The 25,499-nt window shown below is 35.6% G+C and overlaps 1 protein-coding gene across 11 annotated transcripts in view; it reads left to right on the top strand.

Moving 5' to 3' along the window:
- The window catches only part of STK33 (serine/threonine kinase 33), a 238,304-nt gene that overhangs the window by 195,646 nt on the left and 17,159 nt on the right, over positions 1 to 25,499 (top strand). For all 11 annotated transcript variants that reach the window (XM_017977888.4, XM_078339250.1, XM_078339249.1 and 8 more), the window contains one exon: positions 20,995 to 21,192. In XM_017977888.4, the coding sequence (XP_017833377.2) occupies positions 20,995 to 21,192 (198 nt within the window). The remainder of the gene's footprint in view (positions 1 to 20,994; positions 21,193 to 25,499) is intronic.

Raw genomic sequence — 25,499 nt, 5'->3', positions numbered from 1 at the left:
AAAGCAGGCCTGGTGGTGATGAAATCTCTGAGTGCCTGCTTGTTCGTGAAATATTTTATTTTTCCTTCATTTGTGAAGCTTAATTTGGCTGGATATGAGATTCTGGGTTGGAAATTCTTTTCTTTGAGGATATTGAATATTGACCCCCACTCTCTTCTAGTTTGTAGGGTTTCAGCTGAGAGATCTGCTGTGAGTCTGATAGGTTTCCCTTTATGGGTAACCTGACCTTTCTCTCTAGCTGCCCTTAGAATTTTCTCCTTTATTTTAACCCTGGTGAATCTAATGATTATGTGTCTTGGGGTGACCCTACTTGAGGAATATCTTTGTGGTGTTCTCTGTATTACCTGGAGTTGAGTATTGTGCTGCCTTACTAGGTTAGGAAAGTTTTCCTGAATAATATCCTGAAGAATATTTTCCAGCTTGGATTTATTCTCTTCATGACATTCAGAAGAGAATATACCTATCAAACATAAATTAGGTCTTTTCACATAGTCCCATATTTCTTGGAGACTTTGCTCATTCCTTTTTACTCTTTCTTCTCTAATCTTGTCTTCTCGTTTCATTTCATTAAGTTGGTCTTCGACCTCTGATACCCTTTCTTCTGCTTGATCAATTCAACTGTTAAAACCTGTGCATACTTCACGGAGTTCTCATATTGTATTCTTCAGTTCCATTAATTCACTTATATTCCTCTCTAGATTGTCTATTCTCATTAGGATTTTGTCAAACCTTTTTTCGAGGTTCTTAGTTTCTTTACGTTGGGCTAGAACATGTTCTTTTAACTCACAGAAGTTTCTTATTATCCACCTTCTGAAGCCTAAATCTGTTAATGGAATGCACTCGGTCTCCATCAGTCCTTGTTCCCTTGTTGATGAGGAACTGTGATCCCCTGTAGAGGGAGAGGCATTCTGATCTTGGGTATTCTCAGCCTTTTTACGCTGGTTTCTTCCCATCATTGTAAATGTATCCACCTGTCGTCTTTGTAATTACCGACTTTCAAATTAGGTCTCTGAGTGGACGTCAAACTTGATTCCCAGTGCTGGAATCTGAGCAACTCACTGCACTGGCTAAAACATGGCGTTAAGATTCGTGGTGCTTTTCTGCCTGGGAATCTCCAGTCTGGCTTCCTTCTTGAGTCCCTTTTTCAATCAGCTGAATAGGTGACTCTGCCTTCCGGGAGCTCCAAATGTCGACCAAAAGGGGACCCAGTCCTGTTTACTCTGCACCAAGAACCACTGTGCCGGCCAACAAGAGTCACGTTGGCGACCCATGGGGCTCCTCCGCTGGGAATCTCCTGGTCCATGAGCAACAAAAATTCGTCTGAAAGTGTGGCATCCTCTCGTACTCTGTGCTTTCACTAGGAGCTACAATCCTGAGCTGCTAGTAATCAGCCATCTTGGATCTCTCTCCTAATTTTCTAATTTTCCTTTGGCAATTTCAAATTTCTTTGAATAACATTTTTTATCTTTAATGGCTAAAAAATAGTCTTCACCCAAGAATGAATTATATTTGCCCTTTTCAATCAATGTGTTGCTCTCTCAAAGGATTCTGTGCAATAATTATTTCTGGCCTAAAGTAATTGTGCAAATGAGTTAGCAGCTAGATCACTGCAAAACTATGTTGAGTAGATTTGTAGTACAGCAAAATAAACTGTAAAACAGATGGTGTGCCTTAGAAATTTATCTCTTTTCAGCATCACACATTCGGGTTGGGCCATTTAATTATTTGTTTTCTAATTAGCACAACTTTATTTCTGGCTTTGGTCATTTTTCTAGTAGTCTCCATTTTTGAGCCTCTGTCACATTTGTCTCTATGAAGTCTTTGCCAAATGGATAGATAAGTGACAGATATTGTGTACTAAATCAGATTGTCCTAAGGAATTCAGTGGATGAAATTTAGAATACTGGCATTTTACAAACTTCTGAAAGTCAAAACTCTTCTTGAAGTCTTACTTTCTATAATTCATATCCTCTGTTTGAAGTAATCTAAAGAAAACATAATAGTTCTCTCAGTGCCCTGCTGCTTTATAACCAGAGCCTATACCTTTTGTAATACCTAACACATAGTAACATTTTTTCTATAAAAAGTCTCTATGGTTTAGCTTATGTACTGTGCATTTTGAAATATGGTAAATATCTGAAAACAATTCTAAGAAAAATAACTATTTCTGTATACATTTAAGGGAGAATTTCAAATAAACACATATATGTTGTCATCCTGATGTAAAACATCAGTGGTTACATGTAAGGAAAAATACCCAAGAAATGACTTTCTTGCAAAGGAAGAGTTTGACTCTAATGGCCAGGAGTATGCCGATTCTTCTTTTTCATTCATTTCTTCCTTGTTTCCTTTTACTGTCAACTGTGCTTCAGGAGTTAATTGCTTCTTATTAGGTAATTGCAGTGGCTTCTTGGTATTCCTTCAAGTCCCTGGTGACAAATAACACCGAGAATTTACATTTTTAACAAGTTTCCCAGGTATTTCTTCTGCTCACTTATATTTAAAAGCCACTGCTATAAATTAAGGAAGTCAGTTTTTCTTTTATGTCTTGCCAAAATGTAGTTTTGAGCTTTAATGGTATTCAAACATTAATTCCTTCAACACATTTGTGTGTGTGTGTGTGTGTGTGTGTGTGTGTGTGTGTGTGTTCGCGCGTGCGCCTACCAGATACCAGGTGCTAGGTATAAAATACAGTTAAAGATGCATAGGACATGGTTTCTGACATAAGGATCTTACAACTTAGTAAGGAAAACAACCTGTGTATAAGATTCCATGCAAGGAAGAAAATGATAAATGACATAAGAAATTGCAGAATGACAAGAGGTATGGAGGCAAGCAAATATGAAGTCAGAAAGTTTAATTTGACTGGCAGATAAGAAGCTTGAAGGAAAGAAGTGAGAAATGAGACCAGAAAAGGAAAGAAAATTGTGAGACTAAGAAAGAAAAGAAAACTGTGAGTGGACTTGAATCTGGGGTTACAATTTTAATTTTATTCAGTAGGTAGTAAAGAACAGTTGTATGCTCTTTGAAATGAAAGAATTGTTAAAGCGTATCAGTCTTGCCAGGTGGCTTATTTTAAATAGGACATCAATCACTTAAATGTCTATATTGATTGGAGCAAGTATCTTTTTATTTAATCCATCAGGTACTAAAGGGGTACAAAGATGAATAAAACAGTTCCTCTTCTCGAGTAATTAATTTGCCACAAGTAAGTCTGTACTTTGCTTTATAGTCATAACCCTGCAAAAGCACTTGTAATCAAGGTGTAGGGACTAATTTCAGAACAGTCTTTACTAATTTCTGAACAGGGCCTTTGTTCATTAATTTACATATTGTTATTTGGGTTTTGATCATTAGCTTTTGACCTTTAGCTTTAACTAAATTTTCATCCCCTATATAAGAGGATGGAAATTTTCTGATGCCCAATATTGGTGATTATATTTTCCTTCTGAAGATTTTCATCCTAAATATGTTAAATCTTACCTTTATTTTACTACATGTAGTATTCATGAATTCTAAATTATCTTATGTATATATTTTTGAGTCTCTAATGAAGCTTTCTATAAAAATTGTGTTAAGGAAAAGCTCATGAGCCAGGAAATTTGGAGATTTACTCAATATTCAATTATTGGTATATACTCAATAATTCAACAGATATTTACTGGATAACTACTATGTGCTGTGGAGGACACAAGGATCAGTCTGGCATGGTTCCTGCCCACAGGTTGCCCACAGCCTAGTAAAGGGTTTAAAACAAAAGCACAGGCAGAGAATGATAGATCCGCAAGGATGTCCATGTACTATAACTACTACTATTGAACTTCCAAGAAGAGAGCTATTATTCTTTTTAGCAAGCTTGCCCAACCCACAGCCCAGCACAAATTCACAAAATTTCTTAAAACATTATGAGATTTATTATTTTTTTTCTCTCTTCAGCTGTTGTTAGTGTATTTTATGTATGGCCCAACACAATTCTTCTTCCAATGTGGCCCAGGGAAGCCAAAAGATTGGGCACCCCTGCTTTAGGGGATTTTAAAAATTGCTTAAGATTGAAGGTAATTTGTGAGCTGGCTTTAAAAAAATGGGTAAAAATAGAAATTAATGTAGGAGTCAGGGCAAGGAAGGTAAGAGAATTCTAGATATAAATAACTTTTCAAACTCATAAAGATAGAAAAAAATATGAACTATATTCAGAGAATAATATGTAGTTCTTTTTTTCTATAACCATACAAGGCATATAAGAGAGTAGTGGGAAATTATGCTGAAAAGAGCCCTTTTCCTCTAGACCCTAAGAGTTTACATTGGACTCATTTGGCAGTGAGTTACTGCTAAAAGGTACTCAAGTGCTGCGATCACTGCTGTGCTTGTGTGAGTTTTCTCTTGTATCCCTGTAACCCTTAGAGGGTTATGTCAGTGGACTTGGATGAGGTCTGTGGGCTATAGATAGTGACTAGATTCTGAGGGAAGAACTCTTATTCAAATGGAGTATCTTGCCTGAGATAGTCTGAATCTCAGATAATTGAATCTAGGAAGATTCCTAGAAATAAATTGGAGTTGAAGGTCTTAAGGGAGCCCATATACACAGGTTGTGGCTAAAGGGTAGAAGCAGAGTCTTAACAAGGAGGTGAACCAAGAGTCAGGAGCTAAATGGAAACAGGATGAGCATTGGAACAGGTTGGGAACAAGTAGCCAAGTGTCTGAGACTCTTCATAGGTCAACTCTATCAGTTAGTGGGTTGGTGGATGCAGTGTTGGCCACGACAGACAGAACTTCAGGAAGACTTATCTGTCAACAGTGTGTGGTATGGTTGGCATGGTGGCAAGCAGAAACTGGAGAACTGAAGTAGGACTGGGATGAGATAATGAAGACTGGAACTAGGGCAGTGAGTGGGAACAGAGAAGAAGAGAGAAAGAAGACAGAAAGAAAACATTATGTAACTAAGGAGAAGTGTTAGGTAAGAGAGTAAGAGCAGTCAAAACTGCCTCTTAGGTGACTAGGAAAGTGGTATGAGGCAAAATAAAGTCTAGAAGTGCTGGTTTTGTAGATTGGAATAAGAATGAAGTGTTTTTGGAACAATCTGTTCAAACTTTCATGCTTGAATTATTCCAAAAAAAGAATTTTGAAAAATGGCGAGTCTCCTCAGATATTTTTAGGTGGAACTTTAAAAATTTCTACCATAAATGTAATTAATTGCAAGGGATATAATTTCTCATATAAACATATATGATTAAAATGAAGCTAATATCAGTTTTTTTACCCATATGGCACATCCATCTCATTCATTTTTAGATATTTATGAACAAGTTCTTCTTTAACAGAAGCTAGGTTGTTCATTTTTCTCTTTGAATTTGTGTTTCTATTCTACTTCTACTACAGAATTTTTATCCTAATATAATAATATTTTTGCCTTAATAGATTTTATTAATCAGCTATAATTTGTCTCATTTTATAAAGAAAGTTCAAATTTATATTTAAATTTTTGATTTCCTGGGAATCTAAGACTCTGTAATTTCTAAAAATTATTTAAGAATGACTTTTCATTATGATTATTATCAGTAATATATAATTGATCAAGAGAATATGATTATAATTTTTTAGAATTATTAAACATAATATTATATTAGAAATGCTTTAGTGGATGGATAGGGCTGCCTTCCTCCCAATTAGTTCATTCATACATGATCAAATATTATATGGTTAGAATGAGACAATGTTCCATATATTGTATTGTTGTTTTTAGTTTTTATGGACACTGAGAACCTTATATAAATAAGTGGTTAGGAAGGGAAGGAGTTTTGACATAGTAGTGTCACGAAGTTCATTACAGTTGTTTGAGTTATGTTTCAAAACCACTCATTGAAGGGCCTGCTGGAGGAGGCTCTGGTTCCTTCCAGGATACTGTGTCTTCTTTGAAGATTAAACCTGAACTAACTTTAGAGAGAAATTTCATGATACCAGGATTCAGAGAAGAGTGAGAAATCCCTGGGAAGATAAAGGGATATCTTGAGCTGGTGTGGATAGTGGGTGAGGCTGCAGCCAAGGCAGGGAATTAAAACAGAAATATAAAACAACCCAGTTTCCCCTTTTGCCTCTTGTCATTTGCTTTGGGACACCAATCCTCAGCCCCTCACAAGAGTCTGGATTGATAAAATCAGAGCATCGCTGAAGCCCTGCCTGAATGAGAAGCCAAGGAAAGTGGGTGGGAATTAACTTGTTGTAGGGATTGACTTCTTACCTCTTGGCCTCCAAACTCTAGGACTGCTGGGTGATACTTCTGGTGTACTTTAGGAGTGCTTCCTCCTCAGACTATTTCTCCTGGCAGGAGGAGGTGGGTAAATGTGAAACCCTGAACTGAGGAGTTGCTTAGTGGGGCAGGTTTTTGGTGTCTGGGGTTCTTCCCCATACTCTTCCTTGATCTCCTGAGGCCAAGGGACAGGACTAGCTCTAGATCCATGCCTTGTTCTTCTGAGGTGCCCATGCTTCCCGGGAAAAGGAACTCAGAGGCCAAGTTTCAAACACCATTAGAGGAGAGTTTAGAATACGCAGTCCTAGAATTTAAAAATTAGCAAAGCGAACATACTAGAAAAACTAAGGAAAGATGTTGATAATGTGAAGCAAGAATAAGAAATAAAAACAGAACCAAGTAGGTATAAAAAATATAATAGTTGAAATATAGAGTGCAGTGATATAGGATAAATAGTAGATACAGCTAAAGAATGAATATTAAAACTAGATGATTAGATTGTAGAACATTATACAGAAGGAAGCAGGAGAGGATAAATAAATTGAAAAATAGAAAATATATATGGGGTTAAAAGTAAAAGTGCCAAAATCCACATAGTAGGAGTCTCAGAGAAAAAAACGGGGGGAGGAGTAAATCTTTTAAGAAATAATGGGGACAAATTAATCAGAATTAAAGAAAGAAGGACCTTAGCTTTAACGAGATGATAGACTACCAAATAAAAGAGAAGAAAAAACTGACAAATAGACATAATGAAATTTTTAAACATCAAAAAGAAAAATTCTAAAGGCTCCCAGAGAGAATGAGCAAATCATAGGAAAAAGAACAGGAATCACATTGATATCCTACTTTTCAGCAGCAACATTGGATGCAAGAATAACTGGAGTAATATGTTAAGTGGATTAAGGGAAAAAGAACTTTAAAATTTTATATCCATCCAAATTGCTATTCATATGAAAGGGAATGACTAAGATATTTTCAAATATACAAGAGCTCGGAGAGTTTGCCACAAGAATCCTACAATTAAAACACATGGTAGAAGTACCTAATAGGAGGAAAAACAAATCCAGAAGATGCCACCAGAACTATGCGCAGCAAGAAGCTTTAAATATCGTGGTAGAGTTTGCTGGTAGCAAAAAATACAAAAACAAAAGACAAGACCAGAGAAGAAGAGAAAATATAATTCACAACAACCCAGAATTAAAATTCACGATAATATCCACATGATGAGCACTGGGAAGGAGGCAAGAGCACGGGAGCAGCTCGTGAAAGTGTGCTAAAGGAGACTGTGGAGGCATCAGATTTTTAAAGCAGGAAGGAATGAAAAACATATAAAGAGTGGGATAACCTAAAATAATAATGATATGGAAGGGGGCAGGGACTGAAAATTAATGATATCTAACTTAAAATTCCAGAATTTTAACAGAAGAAACCCAAATGAAGTAGTAGGAAAGATAAAACTAAGAGTGAAAATCAGCTAAATAGAACACAAAGGTAGAATAGAAAAGATCAACAAGGTCAGTATTTGGTTCTTTGAAAAAAAACAACAAAATAAATAAATCTTTAGAAAAATTAAGGAAGAGAAAACAGGCTGGGCATGGTGGCTCACACCTATAATCCCAGCACTTTGGGAGGCCAAAGTGGGTAGTGGAGGACATGGTCCCTGGCTAGGGCTCCACCCCCTGGGCCTGTGCCCACAGACCTAGGTGAGGACAGGCATTTCTGTTTTTTTGCCCAAATGTTGCATTTTCCATGACCATGCTCGCCTGCTATGCCCCCATCCTGTGCTTATAAAAACCGCAAGACCCTAGCAGGCAGACACACAAGCAGCCGGACATCGAGAGGCACTCTGCGGTGTAAGAGCACACCAAGAGAGCCAGCAGGCCTGTAAGCCATCCACTGGCTAAACAACAGGGAGTTAGGCTGGGGCCATCGGAGGAGAGCCCAGGCTATTGAGTTGCCTGACTCCAGGGGAAAACCACTTTCCCACTCCATCTTCCTTCTGGCTCCCCATCCTTCTGCTGAGAACCTCCACTCAGTAAAACCTTGCATTCATTCTCCAAGCCCACAAGTGATCAAATTCTTCCAATACACCAACCAAGGCAAGAAATTCTGGGATACAGAAAGCCCTCTGTCCTTCCGATAAGGCAGGGGGTCTAATAGAGCGAACACATGCCACCTATGGACAATTAAACTAAAGAAACACCCCGTAACACACACCCACTGGGGCTTCTGGAGCTATAAACAGTCACCCCTAGATGCTGTCCTGCGGTTGGAGCCCCACAACCTGCCCATCTACATGCTGTGGACACAGAAGTGAGCCACACCCACACGCATGCCCAGCGAGGGAAATGATGGAATTTTTCCCATTTCAGTAATAGGCTTAGATGGGAGAAACAAGTCCAAATATAGAAATAATTACAAGTACATTGGTTAAAAATACCTGTTTAAAAATGTATTGTCTAATTGCATTTTTTAAAAATCTAGCTCACTACTATTTATAAAAAGCATATTTGAAGCATAAAGACATGGAAATATTGAAACAAAGAATGGAAAAGGACATATCAGGCAAACACCAACGAAGAAAACCTGTATAGTGGAATTAATACCAATTGAATACACCTTAACACAGACAATCATTAAGGGATAAAGAAGGGCACTTTATAATGATTAAAGATTCAACTCAAAAATATTATGTGGTAACTTTAGTGTATGCAACTAATAACCTTAAAATATATATCAAAAATTGACAAAATTACCTGGAGAAATTCATTATACTAGGAGATTTTAATGCACTTCTCTAAATTAATATATGAAGCAAAGAAACAAAAATATATGGATGATTTTAACATACTATTAACAAGCTTATTCTAGTAGACACATACACAATTCTGTACCCAGCAATTAGTGAATATACATGTTCTCAAGCACAAGTGGAATATTTATCAAAATTGATTTTGTCCTAGGCCATGAAGCAAGCAAGTCTTAATAAAGTTAACACAGATCATGTTCTCTAATAATACACAGGTAAAGTCAGTAAACAATGAGATTAAATGTCTGCATATATCTGGAAATTAAATCACATGCTTCTAAACAACTCGTAAGTTAAAGAATAAACCCTAATAAGAAAAAATTTAAATTCCTAGGACTGAATGATAATGAAAATACTACATATAAAGAAAAAAAAATCAGCCAGGCCTGGCTGATTTTTAGTAGTAGTCCCAGCTACTCAGAAGGCTGAGGTAGGAGGACCACCTGAGTCTAGGAGAGTGAAGGCTGGCTGCAGTGATTCATGATTGTGTCACTGCACTCCAGCCTGGGTGACATAGTAAGACCCTGTCTCAAAAAAAAAAGAGAGAAAGAAATGGAGAAAATAGCTTGCATATGGAAGAGGGAATATAGCCACAGATAAAGGAGAGATTAGAAAGATAAGAGAATACTACCAAGTGTATACGAATATATCTGCAAACTCAGTCAAAATGAAAAATTCTTTTCCTAGAAAAATGTAGTTACACAAAACAGTCTTAATAAATAGAAAACTTGAATTGTCTTCTAATTATTAAAGAAATTGAAGCAATAGTTCAAAATCTTCTACAAGCAAAACACTAGGCACAAATGATTTTACAGAGTTCTATCATACTTTCATCTTAAACTTATAACTCAACTCTTCTTCTACCCTTCGAAAGAGAACAATTTTCCTAATTTATCCTAAAACTATACCTTCTAAACTGTAGAATACAAAACTAGACCAAGACATTATAACAAAGGAAAACTATCCATTTCCCTTATTGAAATGGTTATAAAACCTTAAACATACTATTAGCAAGTTGGATGCAGCTGTGTATATTAACAGATAATACATGTTGACCAACTTGAGAATCCCCAACAATACAATGATGATTTAATTTCAGAATCTGTAAGTATAAATCCTCACATTAATATGTTAAAGGAAAAAAGCATGTGATCATTTCAGAGAAATCATTTGTAATAACACTCAACATATATTCATAATTAAAAAGAAAACTTCCTTAACCTGATAAAATGTAGCAGAAAATAATCATTCTGAATAGAAAATGTGAGAAGCATTTCCTTTAAAATAGAGAATATTCAAGAAAGTCAGCATTTTTTTCCTCAAACATTGTTGATCTTAGTCAGCTTAAGACTGTGATGTGAGACTTGAAAAGCAGAAATAAAATTTATTATTTATAGTAATCTACAAATAAGTTATTAGAAATAATAGGAGAGCTGAAAGGGTAGCTGGATTTAAGATTAATATACAAAAGTCATTTGCACTTCTATTTACTAGCAATTAATTAAAAAAATAATAAAAATGAAGATATGTAAAATAGTAGCAAAGAATATAAAATATGTAGGAATAAATATGACATAAGATTTATAAGACCTCCTTGGGGAAAGTTATAACATTTTATTGAAAAAAATAGAAGACTACTTAACATAAATATAAAGATATATCACAATCATGTGTCGGGAGACTTAATATCAAAAATTAATTTTTCCCATATTGATATACATATTCAGTGTAAATGCAATCAAAATTTCATAAGCTATGCTGGCTATAAAATTTATATGGAAGACTAAAGGATAAAAAATAGCCAAGAAATTTCTGAATGTCTTACTCTACCAGATATTAAGACTTATAAAACTATATTAGGGCAGTATGATTATTGACAAACAGAATAAAAAAGAGTACAGAAACATATCCAGGTGTATCTGGAACTCTTTCTGACAGTCCCATATGGAAGATGAGATGGAAAAGGAGGGACTATTCACTAAATGGAGCTGGAATCAATATTTCTCCATATAAAAAAAGTAAAGTTGAATTTCTATTTCACACCATAGACAAAAATCAACTCCAAAGGAATCAGAAACTTATATTAAAAACCAAAATTTTGAAACTCTAAGTGGAAATATAGGGGAATATATTCCACATCTTGGGGTGTGTAGGAAAGGATTTCAGAAGCAAGATAACCAAAGGCACTAACATAAAAGAATGGATTAGCTTGTCTACGTTAAGAACTCTTGTTTATAAAACAACACCAGAGGGCAAGTTGATAAGTTATAAATTGGGAAGAGGCTTTTTGTATTGCAAATAAGCAAAAAAAGGAATAATATCATGAAATTTGGGTAACTGTTAAAAATCAATACAAAGGGGACAAAAACAACCTAGTATAAAGTGGGTAAAGACAGAGCCAGATATTTCACAAAAGAGGACACATTTGGCTAATGAACATGTGAGGGGATGTTCAATGTCATTAGAATTCAGGGAAATACAAATCAAGACCTCATTGAAAGAAACCAAGAAATAAGAAGTCTGATAATACCAGGTGTTGGAAAAGATGGGGATAAAGAGTGTCTCTTAATCATTGATGGCAAGGCTATTATTTGACACAACTACTTTGGGAAAAGGCCTGGCATTATCTTGTAAAGTTAACCATTCCCATATCCTACAACTAAGGAATTTCACTTCTATACCCGAGTAAGTCTTGCATATATGTGCACATATATATATATATATATATACCAGAGGCAGACACAATAATATTTATAGGAGTATCTAATGGAGCAAACCCCAAAATCAACCAAATGGCCCTTTAATTCAAGAATGACTGCATTGTGATATAGTCTTATAACTATATAGAATATTAAAAGCAGTGAAAATGATTACATATAATCTATAAAGCCATGAAATGTTATTTTTAATTCAATCATAATTTTATGAAGATATAATTTACTTACTGTAAAATACACAGATTTTAAAATTATAGCCTGGTGAATTTTTATATATTTATACATTTGTGTAACTACCACCCAGAACAATATACACATTTCTATCCCCCTAGAGAGTTCCCTTGTTCCCTTTCTTGTCAGTAACTCCCCTTACCCTCCTCTCAGAGGTAACTAGTATTTGATTTCTTTCACCATTGAGCATTTCTATCTGTTGATGAACTTTTCATAAATGGCATTTATAATATAAGCTGTTTTGTGGCTTCTTTCACTTAATTCATACCTGTGAAATTTAGGTGGTTGTGTGAAGAGTGGGTTTTAGATGTTGTATTTCTTTGTATGAATAGAGCAGACTCATTTATTAAATTTTCCTGTTAGACATTTGGGTGTTTCTAGTTTTTACTAGAATAAAGTTGTTATGAACATTCTCATACAGATCTCTTTGTAGACATGTGCACTCATTTCCATTAAGAATAATATATCTAGGAATGAAATGGCTGTGTGAAACAGTAGACCTATATTTAACTTAATTAGAAATTGCCAAGAAGTTTCCAAAACAATCGTTACCAGTCACCAGCAGTGTGTAAGAGTTCTAGTTTTGATCCCCATCACCTCTAATGTTTGTTAGTGGTATATTCTAAACTTAGATACTCTAGTAGGCATGTGATAGTATCTCATTGTGGTTTTAATTTGCACTTCCTAAACAACAGATGAAGTTGATCACCTTTATTTATTTATTGACCTTTTGGATTTCCTCTTTCATGAAATGCCTATTTCAAGTCATCTCCCAACTTTTAAATTTGGTTTAATATATTTTTCTTATTGATTTGCATATTGTATATTATAATATGTTATATATTCTGGATATGAACCTTTTGTCATTTGTGTATATATGTATGTGTCATATTAATATGTATATATGCCATTTATATATAAGTATATAATATATAAATTTACACACAAATCCATACATATACATATGTATGTATATGTATATAATTTTTTTCCAGTCTATTGCTTGCCTTTCCAGTTTCTTAATGGTGTTTTTTTATTCAGTTTATTATTTTTTCTTTTATGCTTAATATTTTTGTGTCCTGCCCAGTAACTATTTGCCTACCCCAAGGTAATGAAGACAATGGTCTGTGTTTCCTGCATTAAGGTATTTGTTAAATCATGAATTAATTTTTACATATGGCATATGCAAATCAATAAATGTTATATATCATATAAACACAATTAAGGACAAAAAATATGACCATCTCAATGGACGCAGAAAAAGCATTTGATAAATTTTGCATCCCTTCATGATAAAAACTCTCAATAAATTAGGCATAAAAGAAACATACCCCAAAATGATAAAAGAAATATGTGACAAACCCACAGTCAACATCACATTGAATGGGGAAAAATTGAAAGCATTCCCTGTAAGAACCCGAACAAGACAAGGTTGCCTGCTTTCACCACTCCTGTTCAACATAGTACTGGAAGTCCTAGCCAAAGCAATCAGGCAAAAGAAAGAAATAAAAGGCATTCAATTTGGAAAAAAGGAAGTCAGATTATCCCTGTTCACTGATGATATGCTCTTGTATCTAGAAAAACCTCAAGACTCCACCAGAATAAACTCTTAGATTTGATAAATTAATTCAGTAAAGTTTAAGAATACAAAATCAATGTACAAAATAAGTAGTGTTTCTGTACACCAGTAACAGCTGAGAGCCAAGGCAATCCTATTTATAATAGCTACAAAAATATAAAACACCTAGGAATCAATTTAATCACCGAGATGACAGATCTGTAACAAGGAAAACTACAAAACACTGATGAAAGAAATTATACATGACACAAACCTATGGAAAAGCATCACATGCTCATGAGTTGGAAGAATTAATATTGTTAAAATGACTATGTGCCCAAAGAAATCTGCAGATTCAGTGCAATCCCTATCAAAGTACCAATGTCATTTTTCACAGAATTAGAATGCTCAGCATCACTAATTACCAGAGAAATGCAAATGAAAACTGCAATAAGATACTGTCTTACACCACTCAGAATGATTATTATTAAAAAGACAAAAAATAAAAGATGTTGATAAGGATATGGAGAAAAGGGAGCTCATACACTGTTGATGGGAAGAAAATTAGTACAACCTCTGTAGAAAAGAGTATGGATATTTCTCAAAGAAATGAAAATAGAACTAGCATTAAATCAAGCAACCCCATCACTAGGTATCTACCCAAAGTAAAATTAGTCATTATATATTAATAAAAAGATACCTATGCCCACATGTTCATCACAGCACTATTCACAGTAGCAAAGAGATGGAATCAACCTAAGTGTTCATCAGTGGATGATTGGATGAAGAAAATATGGCATATATACACAGTGAAATACTAAGCCATAAAAAATAATGAAACCACATCTTTTGCAGCAATGTGGATGGAACTGGAGGCCATTATCTTAAGTGAAACAAGTTAGACACAGACAGATACTACATATTCTTACTTATAAGTGGGAGATAAATAATGTGTACACATGGATATAGAGTGTAGAGTGGTAGTCAATGGAGACATGGAAGAGTGAGAGAGTAGAAGGGGTGGGTGATGAGAATTATTAAATGGAGACAATGTACATTATTTAAGTAATGGTTACAGTAAAAGCCCTCACTTCACCACTATACAGAATTACAGAATTACATTTGTACCCCATAACAGTTTCAATGTATATAAATTTTTAAAAGGGCAGCAGAGTGGCTCACACCTGTAATCCCAGCACTTTGGGAGGCCTAAGCAGGAGAATCACAGGAGCCCAAAATTTCAAGACCAACCTGGACAACATAGCAAGACCCCATCTCTATAGTTGGAAAAAAATTAGCCAGGTGTGGTGGTGCACACGTATGTCCGGGTCGCCACGTGTAGGGATCTGTCCTGCAGACCTTGACTCCACGACAGATGAATAAATTCACTCACACACAGAATATAGTGAACGAGTGGGCTGGGTGCCTGTGGCCACTTAAAGGCACTTGAGGAGAGTGTTATAAGAGATAACAGCCTGGCCCTAACATGCTGGCCTTGCTGGCCTTTATTCAGCACACATTAAATGACAAAAACTCTGAGTCAGCACCACTAGAGGTTATAGATTAAAGGACAGGTTCAGAGGCCTAAAACAAACACCATTAGTGGGTAATATTCCTGGTTAACCTCCCCTCAAGAGAGCCATCCAGGATAATCAAAGGTTAATTTTAGAACCACATGAGTAAACAAGTTAGGTAAACTCCCCACATTCCTTTGTTTCTACTCTAATTTATTTAACTAAGAGGACAAGGCTGCCTTCAGCCATGAACTCTAGAACAAACTTAGGCCTTCCAAAATGGTTTGAGACTATATTTTGTAACTTTCTCTAACATTTTTTCTTTAATATTTTTGCCAACACCCTGACTAAACTCCCATACATGTGCACTATAGTCTCAGCTACTTAGGAGACTGAGGTGGGAGGATCATTTTAGCCCAGCAGATCAAGGCTATAGTGAAGCATGATTGTGCCACTGTACTCTAGCCTGGGCAACAGAGAATGAACAATTTCAATCATATATGTAATTGAAATATATATATATATATAATATATGTTTATATAATGGAAAAGCATGTAAGCATACTTTCTTAAAATACTTTAAAAATATATGATGAAATATAGGAGTAAAGATTGACTTGTTTCCCTCACAACAATGTCCAAATGGTCTCACAGTGTAATTTTTAGTGGAAAGAAGTCCCAAGGAGTGAAATCCTTTTTATCAAGTTAACACAACTAAAACAAAAAATATTCCCCTTTTTTTGTTTTTTTAGATAAGGCCTTGGTCTGTCATGCCCACTGCAGCCTTGAACTCTTGGGCTCAAGTGATCCTTCTGCCTTAGCCTCCTGAGTAGCTGAGACTACAGGCATGCACTACTATATCCAGCTAATTAAAAAAATATATACTTTTATAACATAGGGGTATTCCTATATTGCCCAGGCTGGTCTCAAACTCCTGAGCTCAAGGGATCCTCTGGCCTCATCTTCCTAAACAGTTGGGATTACAAGCTTGAGCCACCACACCTGGCTAATACTCCTTTTTGAATGCACATGGTTGTGATAAAAAATATAAAACAAAAGCAAAGAAATGTTAATCACAGATTCTGGATAGCAGTCACCTCAGATGATAGAAGGCAGGAAGACAAAATAGAGGAAAACTAGGTGTATGGATGCAAGTTATTGTTTGTTTTCTAGTTTTCTTGCTGTGTAGTTGTATTGTTTGGAATACATTAAGTAGAAGGCTCAGCTATACCTCTAACTAGAAATTCTCAACAGGCAGTTGGAAATGTACTTCTGGAATAAGGTTAAATTCATTAATTTCTCAAACCATTTTCTCCTGTTATATACTGTTGGTGGGAATGCAAATTATTAATAGTTCAACCATTGTGGGAAGCCGTGTGGCAATTCCTCAAAGAGCTAAAAACAGAACTACCATTTAACTCAGCAATTCTACTGCTGGATATATCCCAGGGGAATATAAATTATTCTGCCATAAAAACATATGCATGTGAATGTTCACTGCAGTACTCTTCACATTAGCAAAAACATGGAATCAGTTTAAATGCCCAACATTGGCAGATTGGATAAAGAAAATGTGGTGCATACACACCATGGAATTCTATGCAGCCATTAAAAAAGAGCAAGATCATGTCTCTTGTGGGAATTTGGCTGGAACTAGAGGCTGTTATCTTTAGCAAACTAACGTGGGAACAGAAAACCAAATACCACATATTCTCACTTACAAGTGGGAACTAAATTATGAGAACTCATGGATACAAAGAGGGGAACAACAGACATTGGGACTTCCACTTGAGGGTAGAGGATGGGAGGAGGGAAAGGGCCAGAAAAAAAAAGTAACTTGGATATTAGGCTTAGTAACTAGGTGACAAAATAATCTGTACAACAAACCTCTGTGACACAATTTACCTATATAAAAAACCTGCTCATGTACTCCTAAACCTAAAAAATGTTTAAAAAAATTTTTTTAATTAAAAACCAACAACATTGTATCCCAAACTATAAAGTACTATTTTGTAAATAGTCTCTGTGAATATTTAAATTGTTTCAGATCTTTTCTATTATATCAGTAGTACAACAGATGTTCTTGTAAATATGTGTTTGCATACTGTGTCAGTTTACATAAGGTAAATTTTTAACAGTGGAATTACTGGTCAGAGAGAATATGCATTTTACATTTTGATCAATTATTGCTAATTTATCTCTTCATAAAAAGCAAGTGAGAGTGCTTGTTCCCCCACACCCTCAGCAACACGGGGAATATCAAACTTAAATTTTTCTCCATCTCTTAGGTGAAAATTGGCACCAAATTGTTTTGACTTGGATTTTATTTTGTGAAGTTGGCCATTCTTTTACGTGTTTTTAAATAAAGTATTCCATTTTTTCTATTGAAAAAATTTGCTCCTAGGAACATGATAAAATAAAGTGTTCTAGCTCTTTGCAAAAATAGAGAATGATGACCGCATGCTAAAGATGCAGAATGTTTCCTTTAGCTTTGTTGATTTGGATTCATACCATCTCACCACAGCTCATCATGTCATTCATTCATTTATTTTAAAGTACTTACTAAGTACTTATTGTTTACAGAGCACTGATAGACACTGTCCTTTAAAAGGCAGTGTTTTTTAGATGAGGAAAAGTGATTGGGTCTCCAATATGGGGCCTGTCTACTAAGGGATTAAATTCAAATCTTAGTATTTAAGCAGTTCTTCTCTTCCATGCATTTCATTTTTCTAGTTGTTCAACATTAAATTAATACTCTCAGCCATCTGTTGGTTAAGCAAGTGGAAATGTATTTATCCAAAAGGCTGGATCTCTGCTTGTGATAGCTTCAGATTATCAAACTATTGCTGCTGCTTTCTTGCCATTTGCTACTTTGCAATTGATGAGTTCAGTATTTGACCACCTAGAAGTAGCCAGTAAAAGGAGTTCAGAGGTTAGTGTTCTGATGGTGAGGTGATGTATACGTCTACGGTCTCCACCCCAACAGTTCTACCCCAGTTTTGTTTGTTTGGTTGGTTGTTTCATTTGTAATTTCTGTTGAAAGAAGGCTCATGATACATTGCTGTGGGCCACTTATTATTGGTTAGTCCACGTATCTGATACAATTCATCTTTCAACTGCTAGCAAGCAAGAAGTAGGTGGTGTAGTAAGTTATCAGATGAACTTTAGACAACAGGGAAAGCCTGGACTCTATACCACCCAGTCCAGGCTTGGTATCTCAAGAGAGTATAGGAGGCAAAGGGCTAAAAATTTAGGATAATACTCTTATTCTAGATCTTTTTCTTTTCTCTGCAATCTCTATAGAATGATAAATAGGGTCATTTCTTCAAGTACTAAAACACTCTCCTTTAGACATGTAGAATATCAGCTACCAAGCTCTTGGGTGTATATATATGTGAACCGAGCATTTGAAAGATTGTTAGAGATGCAGATTCAAAATAATGTAGGCAATCCTTGCTTTGTACAGCACTGTAGGACAATAAAATGGCAGAGCAGGTTGAAACTGTGAAAAAATGATCTCAGTGATCAATGTGAAAAGTCATGGTTGTTACATGCCTTTTACATTTTTGCCAAAATGTTAATAACTCTCTGATGGTTATAAATATATAGGGAAATGGGACAAAAGTAATGCTGATATTCATTTAGTATGCTGTAATTTAGAATGTCAGAAATACCGAGAATTAAAGTATCTTTTAAAATAAAATACTTATTAAGATTCATTTAAATAGTGCTTACCTTCTTCTTACCATATAACTTACAAGACAGAGGGAACATCTTTTTTATGCCTTGGCAAATACTCTTTTGAATGGTAGTAGTGTCAGCATTCCCAGTCAGCTTTTCTTTTATTATTCCATTCATATTTTATTCAGTTTTCACTTTGAGCATTATCACTTTTATTTTCTTTGCTGCGCTGTCATCTTTGTTGGCTAATTCCCTGGGGGACAAGGAAGCAACACAACTACACACTTTGCTGTCTATGTGTAAACTGAGTAGCGGATGCCCAATGTCTAATCACCAACAGCCTTTGAGAGAAGTGAAAGAGTTGATCACTGATCATGATATGTGTTTGTTTGCTTTGTGACTGAAGAGGTAGCAGTGCAGTTTGAACTTTATGCAGTTCTAGTTCATATACCATGTTGACTGAAATGTAAACTCTACCCTTGGGGGACTAATGCTGTTTAAGTAAATTATAACTGAAATGCAGGCATATCAGGACTGTGCAGAGCAAGAGCTGCCTAAATAAATGGGCTGTCACATCATATTGGTTGCATATGAGTTCGATAGTAATTATAATTTTGTTGTACATGATGGTTTTACAATGAGCTCACTCTTTAAGTCTGGCTTCTTAGAGGTGATTTACAGAATGTAAGTGTTTGCTTTGCTATCTATATCAAGGTAAACTAGATTATGCTGTGATAACAAATGACATCCAAATCTCAGTGGTCTTAGTACCTTCCATGGGAAATTGGCTGGGAGGAGAGGAGGATGTTCTGTTTCACTTTGTCCTTACTCAGGAACCCCGGCTGAGACAGGCTTCTCTATGCTTCTGTAATGACAAGTGCAGGAATTGGAAACATGATGAATTGCCTACTATCTCTTAAAGTTTTCACCCAGAAGTGATACATACCATTTCTCATCATGAATCACTGGCCAAAGTAAGGTGCATGGTCATGTCCCAGCATGGGTAGAAAAGTGAAATTCTACCATGAGCCTGGAAGAAAGAAATGTTGGGCAAGTAGCATTAGTGATGACCACAGTTTCCAAAGACTTAACCTAGGGAGGGCTTGCAGGGAGGAGCCACTGAGGACTGGGATTGCAGATGAACAAGTACAGAACCAGTGTAAGGTGTAATGGGATGCTATGAATGTGATAGGAGTACTAAGCTTCTTAAAACAAGGGGACAGAACCACAGAGAATTAATTGCATAGTGATCCTTATTTAGTTATTAGCATTCCATCTTTAGTGTTTGTCTCTGTCTTTAATCACAAATACATTAAACTCAACAAGTCCTCAACAGTGTCTTCCAGTGGGTACTCTTCAATACCCTGCCTCATAGTTTTCTGTGTCATGGAGGCTAAACATTTCAATACATCCACATACCAGAGTCATTTAGAATCACTTCATAGCTGTGCCCACACCTGAACTTCTCATTTTAATCTAAATGTGATTCAAATTTTTTGTCTAAATTTTCTCTAACAGTCTGAGGTAAGAACAAAAATATTTAAGACACACCTAATCAAGCAGGGGCCATTTGAGCTTGCATTCACTATTTCTTGGCATATTAAATGGGATATTATATTTGGGAAAACACGGTTAATATAAAATGGTCAATTTTGGTATGGTATAGTCATATGCTGAGGTAAGAACACTGTACCAAGTCAGTTATAGTCCAGTGAGCACATTATATTTAAATCTTCCAGACAGGTAAGAGATTTCAAATTAAATATCTATATTCTTAGACATAGTGCTTGACTAATTGACTGAATTTAGATATTTTTGCCCAGATATTTTGATGTTGTATAGACTTATCCTTAGCACTGGAACCACTGGCCTTTGGATACCTTTAGTTCTTTTAGCCTCCCTCTCAGTTTTCTAAGAACAGTGCTATAGGGGGGTTTTGGATTCCAGGAAATTGCCCTGTGTAGTGTTCTTTGCACAAGCATGCTGCATTGTTCTTTCAAGCCTGAATATTTCCCCTCTCGACTTGGACCTATTACAAGTGATATCATGCAAGGGATGTGAGCCATGTCGGTACAGGGAGTGTACTCCTGTGGGCATCAGAAGTTTTCATATTCATTTAGCATTATAATCTTTTCCATGTGACTGTTACTGAATTTGGGAGACTATCTCACTAAATGATGTAGGTATCGTCTCAATTATCTAAGCTCTTTATAACACCAAACATTCATTGTTAACATTAGGGCAATACACTTTCTTCAGTGAGACCAACCAATGTATTAGAGATGATGAAAGAATGGAAAAATAACCCGGAAAGTGATGAGGAAAACACAACAGAAGAGAAGAATAATCCATCCACTCGAAAACAGTTGAAAAGTTACCAACCCTGGGGAAATGTCCGTGTTGCCAATTACACTTCAGATGAAGAGGAGGAAAAACAGGTAGGAAAAATTATTGCTGCATTTTCTCCAAAGTGTTAAAATACCCTCACCACACCTGGAACATTTTTTTTTACAAATCTGTCTTTCTGCTGTTAGTTTGTAACAAAGACCCAGGATTATACATCAAGTAAAGTTATTTCTGCCGTATAGGCTAGCACAATTTAGCAGTATAGCCTACATGCTTATTTTAAGATTGGTGATTATGTAGGGCAGGGGTCTGCCAACTTTTTCTATATGGAAACAAAGAGTAAATATTTTAGGCTTTGTGGGCCATAGTAGTCTCTGTCACAACGACTCATCTCTGACGTTGTAGTGTGAAAACAGCCCAGACAACAAATGAATGAGTATGGCCATGTTCCAACTCAACTATTTTTTTCTCCCCCAAAACAGATGGCATGCCAAATTTGGCCCATGGATCAAAATTAATAATTTTGTACTTTACCAGACTATAGAATTGGGAATGGCTCTATGTATTACTTAGAAAATGATAATTATTATATTATTCAGTTATTTTTGTCTGAATTAATGGTGACCAAAACTTTTTATATAGGTTTATTATTTTACCTTTTTAGTTCTGAATACAGTTTTATCGTTTTTAATGAATAGAATTGAGTGACATTTTTATTAGTTCCAGATTGTAGTCTATTAACGGGATATCCTAACAAAGTTTACCCAAAGCTCCCCTTCCTTGCTTTCTTTTTTTGTTTCTGCATTTGCAGAAAATTTATCTGTATGTGTTTGTTCTCCTTCTTGTCTTGAAATCTAATTAACATAAGTTAGCTTTTATTTAATAAATGAGCATCCTGCCAGCGGGGACTGTGTTCACCTCAGGGCAGCCAGACTTCTTGTGAGGAGTTGCTGATTTCTGATTCTTAGATGCCTAGAATTAGGCAGAGTGGGGAGAGGGACTGCCAGGATAAATCCTGGACCAGACTCAGGGAGGTGCAGCGTTGCTGGCCCACACCCCTCCATGCCAGGAATCCTTTCAGTGACTTACAGAAAGGGACATGGTAGCATGATCTATTCACTGATTTTGGTTTAGTGGTTGAGAATTCTTCATTACTTTATAGCAAATGTTTAGATAATAATAAGAATAACATAATGATTCGGGTATTTTGAGATTTTAATATTTTTACCATAAATTGTTAACATAAGTTAACATACTAGAGAGGAAAAAGATAATTCAATGAGCTTGAATTATCTTTTTCCTCTCTAGTATGTTAACAACTCCTGTGATGCTTAGCTCTTAAAATAATATCATATTATTTAATATCATTTTAAGAGCTAATATAATAAATAAATTTATTATATTTATTATAATGAATTTATTATATTTATTATAATATAAAAATTTTATTAAAAATAAAATATTATTGTATTTATTTTAAATAAATAATAAAATAATATCATAAAATAATATCATAAAATTCAATGTTTGCATTTCTTATTGAACATAGTTTGAACATTTTTGTTGGCTGATGTGGCATTTTATACACATACATACATATGCACACACATACAAATATATACGTGTACACATATACTCACATATTCTTATACATCATCTACAAATACATCTGTAAAGTTATACACACGTTTTGTGGACTTGAGTTCTATTTGTCACTGAATCTAACATAAAATATGCTTGTGAATCAGATGTCTTCCATCTCCTTTTCCATCTCCATGTCACACCTTTCCCCTCTCACTCTCCAGTTGCCCCTGCAAGTCACAAATTAATGGAAGTTGCTATGTGGTTCTCAACTAGGTCAACTAGGGAACAGAAGAATTGGAATTTGAATTGTTTGTGGATACTAGAACTATACCAGTGGGTTGACATTTTAAGAATATAGAAATTGTAAGAATATTGGTTGGTATTTTAGGAATGTAGGTTTCATCAACAGGAAGAATTTTTCCATGGTCAGAGTTCACCAGCAGTGGAAAAGGCTGGACCATGGGTAACAAGCCCTCCACCTCCCATCATTGGAAGTGTTCAAGCAAACTCTGGAAGGTTACTTGTTACAAATGCCATAACAGGAATTCTTGCAAGGTGGGTAGGAGCTTTGCCCTTCCTTGACATCCTCTAAGAAACTTTCCCATGCTTGGGTTTGGGAATTTCTCAAAAGCCAGAGCAATCACACCTTTCAAAAAAGTAGCAGAGCTCTTGGAAAACTAGCAGAGAGAGTAAGTGAGGTTGTGTTAAAAACAAAAGCACTTGAACTCAGCACCTTCCTCCTTCTCTAAGTCATAGTCCCTGAGTTCCAAATGCTTTGGACATGATGGAAACATGCAGTCTGCATCTCCTCATTGTTCATATTTGGACTAGGGTATCACACTACACTTGTTTTAAATTTGCTTTCAATAGTTGGTATTTGGCAACGTCCTTTTGTTCATTTCTATCTTTGCTTGGTTATGGTATTCTGAGGACAGTAATGTTCTCTCACATATATCTTGTTTCTCACATGCTGAGGACATCTAGAGAATGTTTTGTGCTGTTCGTAATCCTCTGAATTCCCTAAGACAAAGTCTTTATCTGCTTTACTGGATAGACTCGACTTCACTCCTGTAATAGCATTCACTCGTCTTTCAATGAGACATCCAGCAGACTGGTGCTTATTGCAGTAGTGTGCCTTTTTACACTGGGCCCTTAATGATCCCTAATAAATGGTATCATGCTTTTATTATTCATAAGCTCAGAAAACAATTGGAGAGAAATGAATGTCTATAATTAAAGTGTACCTCCCCATAACCATAGAGGGACTGAAACCTCCATATGCAATACAAGTATATTTTCATTATGGAATTCTTGCTTCATAATGGAGAACTCTTAGTTGTAAAATTGTTTATTTAACACAATGAATTTGTTTAATGAAAATAGAAGATTTTTGGGCCAGGCACAATGGCTCACAGCTGTAATCCTAGCACTTTGGGAGGCCCAGATGGGTCGATCACCTAAGGACAAGAGTTCAAGACCAACCTGGACAACATGGCAAAACTGTGTCTCTACTAAAAATACAACAATTAGCTGGGCGTGGTGACACACTGTAATCCCAGCTACTTGGGAGGCTGACACAGGAGAATCACTTGAACCTAGGAGGCGGAGGTTGCAGTGAGCAGAGATCGCGCCACTGCACTCCAGCCTGGGGGACAGAGTGAGACTCTGTCTCAAAAAAGAAAAAAAAAAAAAGAAAGAAAATAGAAGATTTTTGTTATTATTTTCTTTTGTGATCATTTTTCCTTGGCTGAAAACCTAGTTTTATGGTACTGTAGGAGATAGTACATGTAGCAGTTGCTTTATCTAGGCTAGAAAGTAGAAAGACATGGTGGTTTAGAAACTTGGAAAAATTACTTTGATAAATGATGTGTTCACAAAACATTTTTTCAAAGACAAGAAATGTTGAGATTTAAATAACATTGAAATTTAATACTTTGATATATTGACAATGTTTCTGTGAGGAAAACTTAAGTTTTTGTGATATTTTAGTTGAGAGGGATAAAAATTTTCTTTTCCTAAAAATTATATTTTAGCTCTCTGAGTCCATGAAAATTGGCCATCATATGAAAATATGATGGTACTTGTACAATTGTGGCACACTTTTATATCCCAGTATTGAAGCATTGCACCATGGCATCTGTGCCTAAGCATAGCCCTTAAACTATCATAATAGTTAAAAGCAAAACTTTGAATCTAGGCTGCCTGGATTCAGATCTGGCTTCACCACTTAAAAGCTTTATGATGTTGGGCAAATCTCTAGGACTCCATTTTCTCATCTGTAAGATAGGAATAATGATCTCATCAACTAAGAGCTAAGTGAAATCATGCGTGTAACACTCTTGGCACATGGTAAGTACCCATTCATGTTAGCTATTATTACTTTCATTATTATATTACTAAAAAGTGTATATAGACTATTACTAAAATTGCATGTATTTTCCTGGCTGTGTCAAGGTTCCTTTAGGTATAAGTGTGGGCATAGACTAGTAAACAAACCAAGATATTTCATTTTCAAAAATGATAATGTGCTGCTTCTAACCTCATTTGCCCTCTGAGTTTGGTGAGATTCCTAGGGTACTGTGATAGGTCAGATTCTTATTTCCAATTAATTATTCCTTTCCTGTAAATAATTTGTACATGGACACCCTCTGCCATATGACTTTGCAGTTCTCCCTACTAGAACTCTTGAAGGCTATTTTCTCACCCTACTAATGTTGGTCTTGGTTGTTATTCTGGCTGATGGATTGTTAAAGGGTGTAATATAAGCGGAGACCTCAAAAGTGTTTGCATCATGTAGCTTGCTCTCTTCTATTTC

Source organism: Callithrix jacchus, chromosome 10 (assembly GCF_049354715.1).
Source record: "Callithrix jacchus isolate 240 chromosome 10, calJac240_pri, whole genome shotgun sequence".
Taxonomy (NCBI): Eukaryota; Metazoa; Chordata; class Mammalia; order Primates; family Cebidae; genus Callithrix; species Callithrix jacchus.
Note: the sequence above shows the minus strand (reverse complement) of the source record. Positions and strands in the feature narration are given on the sequence as shown.